This window comes from Austrofundulus limnaeus, unplaced genomic scaffold (assembly GCF_001266775.1).
Source record: "Austrofundulus limnaeus strain Quisiro unplaced genomic scaffold, Austrofundulus_limnaeus-1.0 Scaffold7, whole genome shotgun sequence".
In the NCBI taxonomy this organism is placed as follows: Eukaryota; Metazoa; Chordata; class Actinopteri; order Cyprinodontiformes; family Rivulidae; genus Austrofundulus; species Austrofundulus limnaeus.
In genome coordinates this window covers 4,190,343-4,201,468 of record NW_013952409.1, presented here as the reverse complement: position 1 = coordinate 4,201,468, position 11,126 = coordinate 4,190,343, and the positions used below count along the sequence as shown (strand labels likewise).

At 36.8% G+C, this 11,126-nt stretch overlaps 1 protein-coding gene across 4 annotated transcripts in view; it reads right to left on the bottom strand.

Annotated features, from left to right (window-relative positions):
• plcg2 (phospholipase C, gamma 2) overlaps nt 1-10,414 on the bottom strand; it is a 27,817-nt gene extending 17,403 nt beyond the window's left edge. Inside the window, exons 1-3 of one of the 4 annotated variants that reach the window (XM_014033979.1) lie at nt 9,903-10,414; nt 1,125-1,316; nt 243-392 (exon numbers count right to left, since the gene is read on the bottom strand). In XM_014033979.1, the coding sequence (XP_013889433.1) occupies nt 243-392; nt 1,125-1,308 (334 nt within the window). In that variant the 5' untranslated portion in view covers nt 1,309-1,316; nt 9,903-10,414. Of the gene's footprint in view, nt 1-242; nt 393-1,124; nt 1,713-9,902 lie in introns of those variants that run through there. The other 3 variants (XM_014033986.1, XM_014033964.1, XM_014033972.1) reach the window with 3 other exon arrangements.
• Between the last annotated feature and the right edge of the window lie 712 nt (nt 10,415-11,126).

Genomic DNA, 11,126 nt, shown 5'->3' with positions numbered 1-11,126 from the left:
ATTTATTTCAAAGAGAAGCAGAAGATGTTACTAAATCACAAAATATAAAAACGTTTAGTTAAAAAAAGTTAAAAGTTAAAAAAGGTGGGACTTTGTGAAAATTTGTTTAAAAAACTAAATGTTTCCAATTTTGCACCCATCCAGACAGTGTTTTTTTTTTCACAGGGAAATCTTGCATATTTCAGCAGGACAATGTCAACTACTTAATTAACTAAAAAAATAAAATAAAATAAAATCTTTACCTCCGAGACTGAGGGTGCTCAGGACGAACTGGGAGCCGTAGAAAATGGTGAAGCAGGTGTTCTCGTCGTGTCTGTCCTTCCCATCTTTGAAGCGTTCGAAGTCTTTGGAGTTTCTGCCRGGACGAATTTCCCTGATCTCAAACAGGTCCACTGAAACACAAGCACAACACTTAAACTGCCACAATTTTGATAAATTTATGAATTTTTTGCACTTATTTTATTTATTTTGTTCCGTGGATGCCACTTAAAAACACAAACCTCCTAAAAGTTAGCAACTGTGACTAACATAACGTCTGCCTAACCGCCTGCAAGAGGTACTTTTATTTTAGGATCACAAAATACTTCAAAAGAATTTCCTCTGAAGTGACATCACCTCACACCTTTCTGGTGCCAGAAAGCCTTTTTATTATTACAGGATGACAGCATTTTATCTTTTAGCACAGATAACGTTAAACAAAGTCTTTCAGAATTCAAAGCATGAATTCCTTCACGCAACAATCCCTTATTCGTGTGTCTATAAGTTTAGGCATGGCTGTGGCRAGGTGAAAGGTCAATTTCACTGAAAATGTGTCTGTCTGTGGTGCAAATCGATTAACAGATCAATAAAAGAACATGTAGACAGGTGTACAAAACAACAAAATCGTAAGACACCAGGCAGGCATGTTGGCAAAGAAACGTAAGAAAGATCCATTTCTGGAGGCACTAATATAGTCAGTTTGTAAATCTGCTTCTGTGGCACCAGAGTTACCTCCATGCTGTAACCAATCTTGCAGCCCCGGGTGCAGCAAAACTATAAATGAGTTTGTGAACTCAGATGTTCTTTGGATCAAGTTTTATCCAGTTTCACCCAGTTTCCTACCAGGAAGTGGCAGATCTACTCACAGACACCGTCGGTTTTGTTTGCGGTGCGGGTCCACGCCACCTGCCGGGTCTCCATGATGACCTGCACCGTGAGCCGCTCCGCCTTCTGCCGGAACACCGTCATGACCACGCCCATCTCCAAGTCCCGTTTGATCAGGATCTTCTTGTACTCCGTCATCTCGCCCTGCTGCATGAAACAAGCCATGTCTGCAGCTGAGAGAGAAAGATCACAGGATGATGAGGCGTTCATGTCCTTTTTTAAATAAATATATATATTTTTACTTTTAATTGGCCTTTTGCTACTTTTAGCTTTAAGAATGTCAGACTGACACTTTCGCTTCTCAATCAATTTGATCTATTTTTAGCTCCTAGCAAACAATTAGCTATTTCAGGCCTGGATAACTACATTTGCGCTTTTAGAATTTAGTGGGTATTTTGCTACTTAAAGCTTCCACCTATCCTTTTACTACTTTTAGCATCAAGCTGGTCTTTTGTTGCTTTTAGCTATCGCTTTCTTTAGTAATTTGCTACTTAAAGCTTCCAGCTATTATTTTGCTACTTTTAGTTTACATCTGGCCATTTATTTTTTGCTTATTTATTTTTTAGATTTTGACTAGATTTTGCTGATTATAGCTGGCATTTTGTTCCCTTTTTTGTTTTTTTGTTTTTTGGCTAGTCTTTCACTACTTTTAGCTTTTAGTTGGTCTTTTGTAGCTTTTAGCTATAGCTTTATTTAACATTTTGCAACTTAAAGCTTCTACCTATCATTTAGCTTCTTTTAGCTTACATCTGGCCATTTATTTTTGCTTATTTTTTAACTTTTGGTTAGACCTTTCTGATTTTAGGTGGCATTTTATTCTCTCTTTTGTTTTTTTTTTTTTTTTTGTTTTTTTGAGGGGGGGGGTTGGCTATAGCCTTTTACTACTTTTAGCTTCTGGGTGGTCTTCTGTTTATTTTAGGTTTTTATGTAGCACTTTGCTACTTTTAGCTTTTAGCTAGCATTTCGCTTCTTTTTGTTTAAACAACTTAGTTTCAGCTTCTTTGGTAATTTACAGCAATCATTTAGTGTTTTTCCTATTAATAATCTCATCTCTATGAATTACTAACCATTGAAATGTAACAAAACTTACATAAGTTTTATTAAAAATTATAAATAAATACAAATAATTCTTAATAAGTATTTTATTATCTGTAGTTTGTTGAATTTAAAGTACAGAAAGTGTAGTTTAATCACATAAAGAAAAAGTGGCTGAAAGCTTTCCCAAAAAGTAAAGTAAACAATCATCAAAAAAATTGATGGAAATATTATCGGCAGAAGTGGAAGTTCTCCAGTTTGTTTCCACTTCATCACTTTCCATTCATTGTCCTTTATTCACAAAACAAAGCATCACAAGTTTTTTTTATGTGTTCTTTTTTTGTGCCTCAGATATTTCTCCCACAGTAAGTCACCAAAAAGCAAAACAGTGTTCTCAATCTGTTCTGAGATTTTTAGAGCACAAAGTAATTTGCATATTTTACATTTTTAGCTGAAGCCTAAAGAACCAGATAAGCTACTTTAAGAAAGAGAAATCAAATCCAGTCTGATGACTTCTGGTAACCAACCTGCAGATTTGGGTTCAGCATGCTCTGAGGTACGGATATTCTTTGAGGACGGAGTGAACCTGTAAATGTTTAACAGTGCGTCTCTCCCCTGTTTTTACATTTACCTTCCTGCTGAGTGTTTCTGACAGACTCTGACATTTTGTGGGGTAAAGAAGAGTTCATTCGCACACTTCCTGTAAATTAATCAGATTGTCATTCCAAAAGCTACGTTTACATGGACACAAGTAATCGGATTAAACGGCCATTCGGAATAAAAATGCGTCATGTAAACACCCCATTCGGGTTATTCTGACCCGATTCAGCTCGATCCGAATGAATTTGTAATCGGAATGAGAGAGGTGGTTTATGCCGATTGATAATCCGAATGACGTGCGTGTAAACACTTAATCCGATCATCTTATTCTGACTGTGGAAAACTGACCTGACTGTGCATGTCTGCTGACTTTCATCCACCGGTTTATGCTGTTTTGTGGAGGGTGTTTCCAGCAACACAGAACTTTTCCTCCCGTTTTCTCATTCGATAAAGGAAGACACACAACCTGCGCTGCTTCGCAAGAAAAAAAAGGTCCATGCGTCATCTGCAGCTCAACCAGAGAGTGCAGTAATGTCTCCACCATTATTAAAACCTGTCGCAGGTCCATTCTGAGCTCAGAAGCTGTTTGTTTATGTTCATCATGGAGGAAGAACTTTTTTCTGTGTTTTTTTAAGGGAAAGTTAGCAACTGCACATGTCACTGCTTCTATTCAGAATAAAAGCCTGGTGCATGTAAACACTCGTCATGATTGTGTCCATCAGATTGTGTCCATGTAAACGATACATTCTGATTAATCCGAATACATTTCAATCTGATCAAAGAATTTTGCGCATGTAAACACTGTTGAGTCAAATGATTAAAGATTAATCCAGGAATTTGTACACCTGCCAACAATACTATTATTTTACATTCATGAACTCGTTGGGCTGTGAAGGTCTTTCCCTTTATTATTATTTTTTAACTATTATTGTCCATCTCTGTCACTTCAGAATTAAAACAATCTCACAAAAACATCGTCCTCTTTCAAATCTATTCCAAATTATTGGCTCTAATTTTGCTTTCTTTTATTTTTATAATTCTCCTACTTTTAAATTTTAGCTACTTTTTCCTCTACTACAAACTTAGGCTAGACTTTAGCTAGCCTTTTGCTACTTTTAGTTAGACTTCTGTTAGTTAAGGTGTAATTAACCAGCATATTACTACCTTTAGCTAGGCTTTCGCTATATTAGCGTCTATCTATTGGCAACACAATGGAGCAATGGTTAGCACTGATGCCTCACAGAAGGTCCTGGGTTCAATCTCCGGTTCAGACCTGGGATCTTTCTGTGCAGAGTTTGCATGTTCCCCTCGTGCTTGTGTAGGTTTTCTCTGGGTACTCTGGTTTCCCCCACCCCTAAAAACATAGGTTGCCTTCAGGCCCAGGCCTCCCTTGAAAAATACATCTGCGATCTCAATTGGATTTGCCTGGTTAAACAACGGTAAATAAATAAATCTAGCATTTGCTCCTTTTAACTTTTATCAAAARTTTTGCTAATTTTAGCCTCTAGCTAGCATTTTGATACTTGTAGCTACTCTTTTGCTATCTTTAGGCTTTTGCTATGTTAACTTCTAACTAGCATTTCAATGCTTTAACTTTTACCAAGCCTTTTGCTATCTTTACCCTCTAGCTAGCCTTTTGTTACCTTGGCTAAATATAATTAACTAGTATACTGCTTCCTTTCACTRGATTTAACTTAGCAACCTATTGATCCTTTTAGCTATTCCTTTGCTATCTTTAGCTAGGCTTTTGCTACATTAGCTTCTAACTATCATTTTCATACTTTTAACTTTTATCATGCCTTTTGTTTCTTTTAGCTTCTAGTTATTCTTTTGATATTTGTAGCAATTCTTTTGCCACTTAGCTAAGTTTAAGTTAGCTTTTAGGCACTTTTGGCTTATAGCTAGCACTTTGCTACTTTTTAACATTTATCTACTTTAGCTTTTGGCTAGCCTTATGTTATAATTAGCTTTAAGCTTCTTGTTCATATTAAACTCAGGACTTCACCTTCCTTCTTCTCAGCCAGATTCCTCAGTTTAAGCTTTTAATCAAGAGCCTCGTATCATCCCACACCATAAGACGAATAAATTAAACTTCTTCACTTGATTTTTGTACTCTGTCCTTCCGACTGATAAGAGCAATCCTGAAACATTTTATTTTTACTGCACTAAAGGAAATAAGTTGTTCCTCACTCGTAAGTAATATCTCAAGTAAAAGTATCTGATAAATACACAGTAAATAAAGTAAATAAAGTCTTAAATCACTGCAGTCCAAAAAGAAATTTCAGATTATATGTGTAGAACTAAGCACATMTTGAGTCTCACAAACAGAACTTTAAAGTTATAGTTGTAACATTGTGGGTTTTTGTGTCATCGGATCGTTTGTTATTTTTGCAAGTTGCAGATTGCCTCACCAAACTGTTCAGAATTAGAGTCACAAGATGTAAATTTGAGGCCAGAGTTCTTCATTTGAGGCTGTAGATTGGTCTCTGAGGGTAAGGAGGCCGTTATCGCTCCAGTATTTCGATTTTTGAGTAAGTAAGTAAGTAAAATTTTATTTATATAGCGCCTTTCACAGAAATAAATTCACAAGGTGCTGTACAAACAGTTAAGAACACCCATTCAAGAAGACACACAAGACAAACAYGGGTATATTTGGAAACTATATTTGGATTTTTAGGAGTAAAACGCAGCATGAGGTAGACTTTTGTGAGGTTTGGCTGGTGGTTGAATTGAGTTTCTGTGGACCACAGACATGCAGAGGTTCTGCAGCTCCTGCTSGTCTCAGAGGAATCATTGCTGGGGATCGTGATCAGACTGAAGATGGGCAGCAAAAAATGTGACAAATCAAAGAAAACCCACAAAACTCTAAATCAATTTATTTACTGTTTCACTTGTTTTGATGAGTCAACGGGATGATGTGTGTCAAATTAATGAAGTTTCCCTTATAAAAACGCAAACCTAGTTTTCTTTTTACAAACAAAAGATGCATTGACCTCAGATGCAAATGCAATGATACAAATCTTTATGATCAGTCTGGATTTCTGTCTTAGTCCATTTGATTATTTATCAGCCTCCCATCTCTTATTCTTTCTTTAATTTAATTTCTTTATTACTCCTTCACTGCTGACTGTAACGTTTAATTCTTGATTTTGCAGAAGTCCCAAATATGACTGGATTTAAATAAACAAGATGGCGTGGCACTGATGTTTTGGTGCCTTTAAACTGTATGAATAAGGAAGAGGTGTGTCATTACCAGATAAAGCTGAAGAGCGGTACCTTATATTTAACTTGCAAATGATCCACTACAAGTTCAAAACAAAGTAACTTCACCTGCAGACTTTTCTGTATCTATGCCAGACTCAAAAATGCTAATTCTGTTAATGGTGAACCGTGGTTACCTCTCAGAACAAATGATCGAGATGAAAGTGTGTGTAAATATACACGTTTTACCTGCCGTGAGAACGTGCGCACAGCAATGAAATTTTTTCAGTTGACAGCTTTAAACCACAAAGACCTGAATATGAGCTACTGTAAATACACAGATATGCGACTCCATTCTGATTTCTTTTATTGTTTAAAACCGAACAATGAAACTGAAACACGCCTAACCTCAGACAAGAAAACATAGGACACGGCTAAAAATGATCAAAACAACCTCACTCTAATGTAAACTGTAGTTTCTTTTTGTCACGTATAGATGTAAACACACCAAATCGTCTAAGGAGAACTTTCATTCCAACTGAGAAGAAAACTGTCAGACCAGCAGACTAATTCAGAAAAACTTACTTGTAATTATTCTTCAGGTCAACAAGGTGCAGAAAATAACGTGCATTCATAAATAGCTACGTGTTAGTTGTGGAACAACGTCAGATGTTGCAGTGCTAGATAACATCACAAGAATTGGGAGGCAGCGTGTTTTTGGGGGATCACTGATCAAATACCAATCGTGTATTTCACTGCAGTTCCTGAGCTGCTGGACAAGACGAATATATCCAAATGATTCAGATACAGAAGTCCCCTAACCAGCAGCAAAAACTCTATATTGAGGTGCTGCGGTTTCCTCACATCAACTATTTAAAAAAATAATAAAGACTTAACTAATACCAAACCCATGAATTCCTCTGTGTTGACAGTAGTTAAGTTTATAAACACATGCGTAAAGTTGGACAAGTGCTGGTGGCAGGTCTGCACCCTGACTTCAACAACAACTACACCTTCACATGCAATGACTCCCCATTTGTGCATTTTTACAGCCCGCTACTTTTTAAAGATAATCTCTGACTCACATTCTACTAAATTCATCATTTTTCCTGCACCTAGATAAAAATTATTTCTGATCACGCAGAGAGGAGAATGACACGCTGGACGTCTGTTTTACATATTTAAATGGAAGCGTGTCAGGGGAGGTGGCTCACGTGAGCTCAGTTTGTTGGGATGTATGAGCAAAAGGAGTGCAAACAAAGGGGGTGCGCACGGTTTGACACGTCTCGATATTTCGGTGCGTACGCGCTTTTCCACTTTCAGCGTGAAAGCTGTGCGTTCTCCGAAACAAGAGCCCCAGGTTCTCTACGACACAGAAAAATGAAGCAGGTAAAGAAAATGGATGGACGGATGTGCACAAGCAAAAATAATATTATGTTGAGAATAAAAATGGTTTAATATTTATTTTTACTTGGGATGCACAGATATAAAAATTTCAGCCGATATCGATATCCGATATAATTATTGCTGTTGTGGCCGATAACTGATTTTTTTCTATGTTGCATTAACACACAAATTATATTATACATATACGCACAAACATACTTGGGTCTTTTTTTGATACTTAAAATAAATGACCAGACCTCTGACATGCTCCTTACTTTAGTTATTCCTGGCTGTGCAGCATCAATATCATTAAAATTATCAAACAGATACCACTSGACCAAACATTTCCACTCCCAAAWCAAAAACACAAATCTAAAAMGGGGAAAATCAATATCGGACTTTAATATCGGCCCAGTTTTACATATCGGGCTGATACCGATATTCTAAAAAATGATTAATATCTGCAAATACCGATATTGATGCCAATATATCGTACATCGCTAACTTGTACAAAATGACATAAACTACGTGTTTGTTTATTATGTAAATGCTGTATCTTTTGCTAATGTCTTTATTTAAAATCCAAGATGCTAAGCTCAAACTCATTCTGCAAAGTAAAGTTAATGAACAGCAAAAGTTACACAACTATTCCACTGTTTTCTCTGCTGAAGCCTAACCCCACTCCCCCTCTTCCCAGTGAAGGGACAGTCCCAGTGAAATATCTCTGGCGACTTATTTAGACTAACAAATTTCCTCATATTGATGCTGCAACAAAAATACTCTTCCTGTACTAGTTGCTAATAAAAAGGTGCTGGAAAAGCCCGTCTTTGGCAACATTTTAGCTCGAGTTTTAACAAAAAAGTTGAGTTGCTGTTCGAGTTTTTCAAACCTCGCTCYGGCCATCTAATTGTGACTTTGTTTCCATTTACAGGTGAAGTYAAATATAAATGTGTCACCTACAAACTACACAACAAAGTTGAATATCTGCAGCGTGATTTTGGATTTATTTACKTGCAAAAAAAGATCCCTTAGGAAGAAGATCACGCGAGGAACAAGCACAGAAGCGACACAAAGCTGTTTCTTTACAGAGGCAGTTTACAACTAAACTGAGAACCCCATCAAACAACTGGAGACACGTTGGACACTTCATTCAGAATTAAACTAGTCGCCAACAGTTGCAGCCCAGTGAGATATAAAGCATAAGGCAGTCAGATAGGAGCAGAACCGGTCCTGGCTTCCTGTTCACCTTCTCATTTGAGACACTTTAATATAACTGTGACATCAAATTTTGCAATAATACTGTAAAAACATCATGCTACTGAGATGAACAGTTATTAAAATATCTATAGGAAGTATAAGAAGTATCCAAGACACTTTTAACTGAAGCGGTTTAGATTTAYGTTTTATTTGCATGTGCTGAGAAGTTAACTCAAATTAGAACAAACTGGAGAAAACAGTTAAGGTCCTTTGATCGTATTTRAAGGTGGCCGACCTGACATGTAGTGGTCATGGCTGTGGGATCAAGATTTTATGAGGATGTTAAACTATGACACGGGCTCCTTTTTTATATTCAAAAATATTAAAATGTTACATTAAGTCCTGGGTTTTGTCTACCTAGTACGTGTTGTTGTATGCGTTACAGCTATCTTGAATTTCCTGTCAACCTGAACATTTCTGTCTCCATGAACGTTTGCTTGAATCATCCTTTAGTTTTATTTRGATTTTTGCGGCRTAAACTACAAAGTTATGTAGCAAAGTTACCCTATTACRGTTTTGGTCATGTTGGGATTGTCTGATAAGGTCGAATGAGCCTAATCGTGTTGGGTTTTGATACAGCTACAAAGAAACTGTTAAGTCTTGACAAGTGGGGTCAGATGGAATGATACGACTGAAAAGATGCTAAATGATCCCACTGATTTCAACAAAAACACACAATRAAATGCTATAAAATGAAGATGAGACCATTCTAAAAACACAATATGGTTAGGAATTCATCAAAACCATAAGAAAGTAAAAAGAATCAACAATTTAAAAACCAATGAGACATCAAGCCATCTCTGAATGACAAAAAAAGCAAAGAAGTAGCAAAAGAAATGGAAAAGGGGCACAAAAACGTCCAATCTTGACTTGCAAATGTTAGTTTTTCCTTTCTAAATTAGAACAAAGTGTCCTAAATAAGTAAGTAATGGATCTGATGCTCCTATATTCAGTTTGAAGTTTTACAGTACAGAACTGAAGGTTTTGTACCTCCACAGTTCATCACTGAGAACAGTTTGATTCAGGTATAATCTTAAAATGAGATGTCTGGGGGGATTTGGGGGGATTTCAGAAATAGAAAAACACAGACTGGATCTGTGAAAAAGTGATGAGAGTTTTGTTTGAACTGGGTGTTAACTGTGGGGCCGTGAACGCAGCAGCAGGGCTGCAGGTTCTGACAGTTGCTGCCAAAATAAATAAATAAATAAACTTCCCTTCCTCTCAGACTGATCTGTCACAGCTCAATAAACAGTCAAATCGTAGCAAAAAAACACGCTTACCTTTCGAGTGAATAAGCTTCTTCACAAAGAAAGTCGGCGTTTGTTTTGTCTTTTAATATTCAACCATGGCTTGAAAAGTTATGAAATGAAGCTGGAGAGGATGTGGTGTTGTGAAAAGGCCAGCCGCAGGACGGTCAGTTCCTCTATCAGCCTGTGTGTACAAGGAAGTAAAAGTTAACTTGCATTATAGGCACTGCCTGCAAGTTATAAAAAAAAAAAGTCCGGAAGCAAAGGATGATATCTATGCAAACTAGAGGCACAGAGAGGCACAAAGCTGCTACTTTGACCCGCGACATGAAGAGGAGTTTTCAATAAGCGTCACCGTGTTTCTGATGAGCAAACATAAAGTTGTAGTCAGATTATATAAAAACGGTACAAAACAATCAGGATTTTTAACATTAACGGAGCAATAAATTTATAATAATACATGTTTGAAGCAACTACTCCAGACATAATGTCACTTAAAGACCTAGCATCCTTGAAGGATTGCATATCGCCCGTCACAATAATTCAATATGGCCGCCACAGCCAAATCTCGCGAGACCTGCAAAGGTTCGTAATAATCAGAGCCCTATAGAAAGATCTTTCTATAGGGCTCTGGTAATAATTACTTATGGAGGCCATCTTGTTTTAGAAAGACATCCAACGATTACGCATTGAAAGTTGAAACAAAATCCACAAGATATTTTCCTAACAGGCTACATAGTTGTACAGTGTTCTAAAAATATGCAAGACTCTCAGCWACTACCACACCAAACATTAGCTCTGTATTTGTGGAAACAAATTACTTTAGTTTTTCTTCTAAGTTTGAGAACCACTGATCTAATAGTTCACCAAAAATGTCTAAAATTTTATTTTAATCAATTTTTTCAGTTTGATTGGTTAAATTTAGTGGTGAGCAGTTCCGCTAATAGCAAACAAAATGTTTTTTGTTAGCTGTAGACTGCTGCCCCAAACATGAATAAATAGACTACAATAAATATAAAGGTAGCACGTTTCTTTTTTTAAATTATAACATTAATTTTTTTCTTCTGTAGCTGTGAAACTAGTGAATCGTTGTACAAAAGGCCCTTTTTACTGGTTACGCTCCTAAGTAAATTAATGCTGTAGTATCGCTACCTAACCCACAATTCTGAAACCAAAGTAGGATGAAAGCTTCCTCTGGTGGTTCGTTGAAGCGTCTTTGGGCAACAAATTGAAACCAAAAATGCCCTCAATATCCTG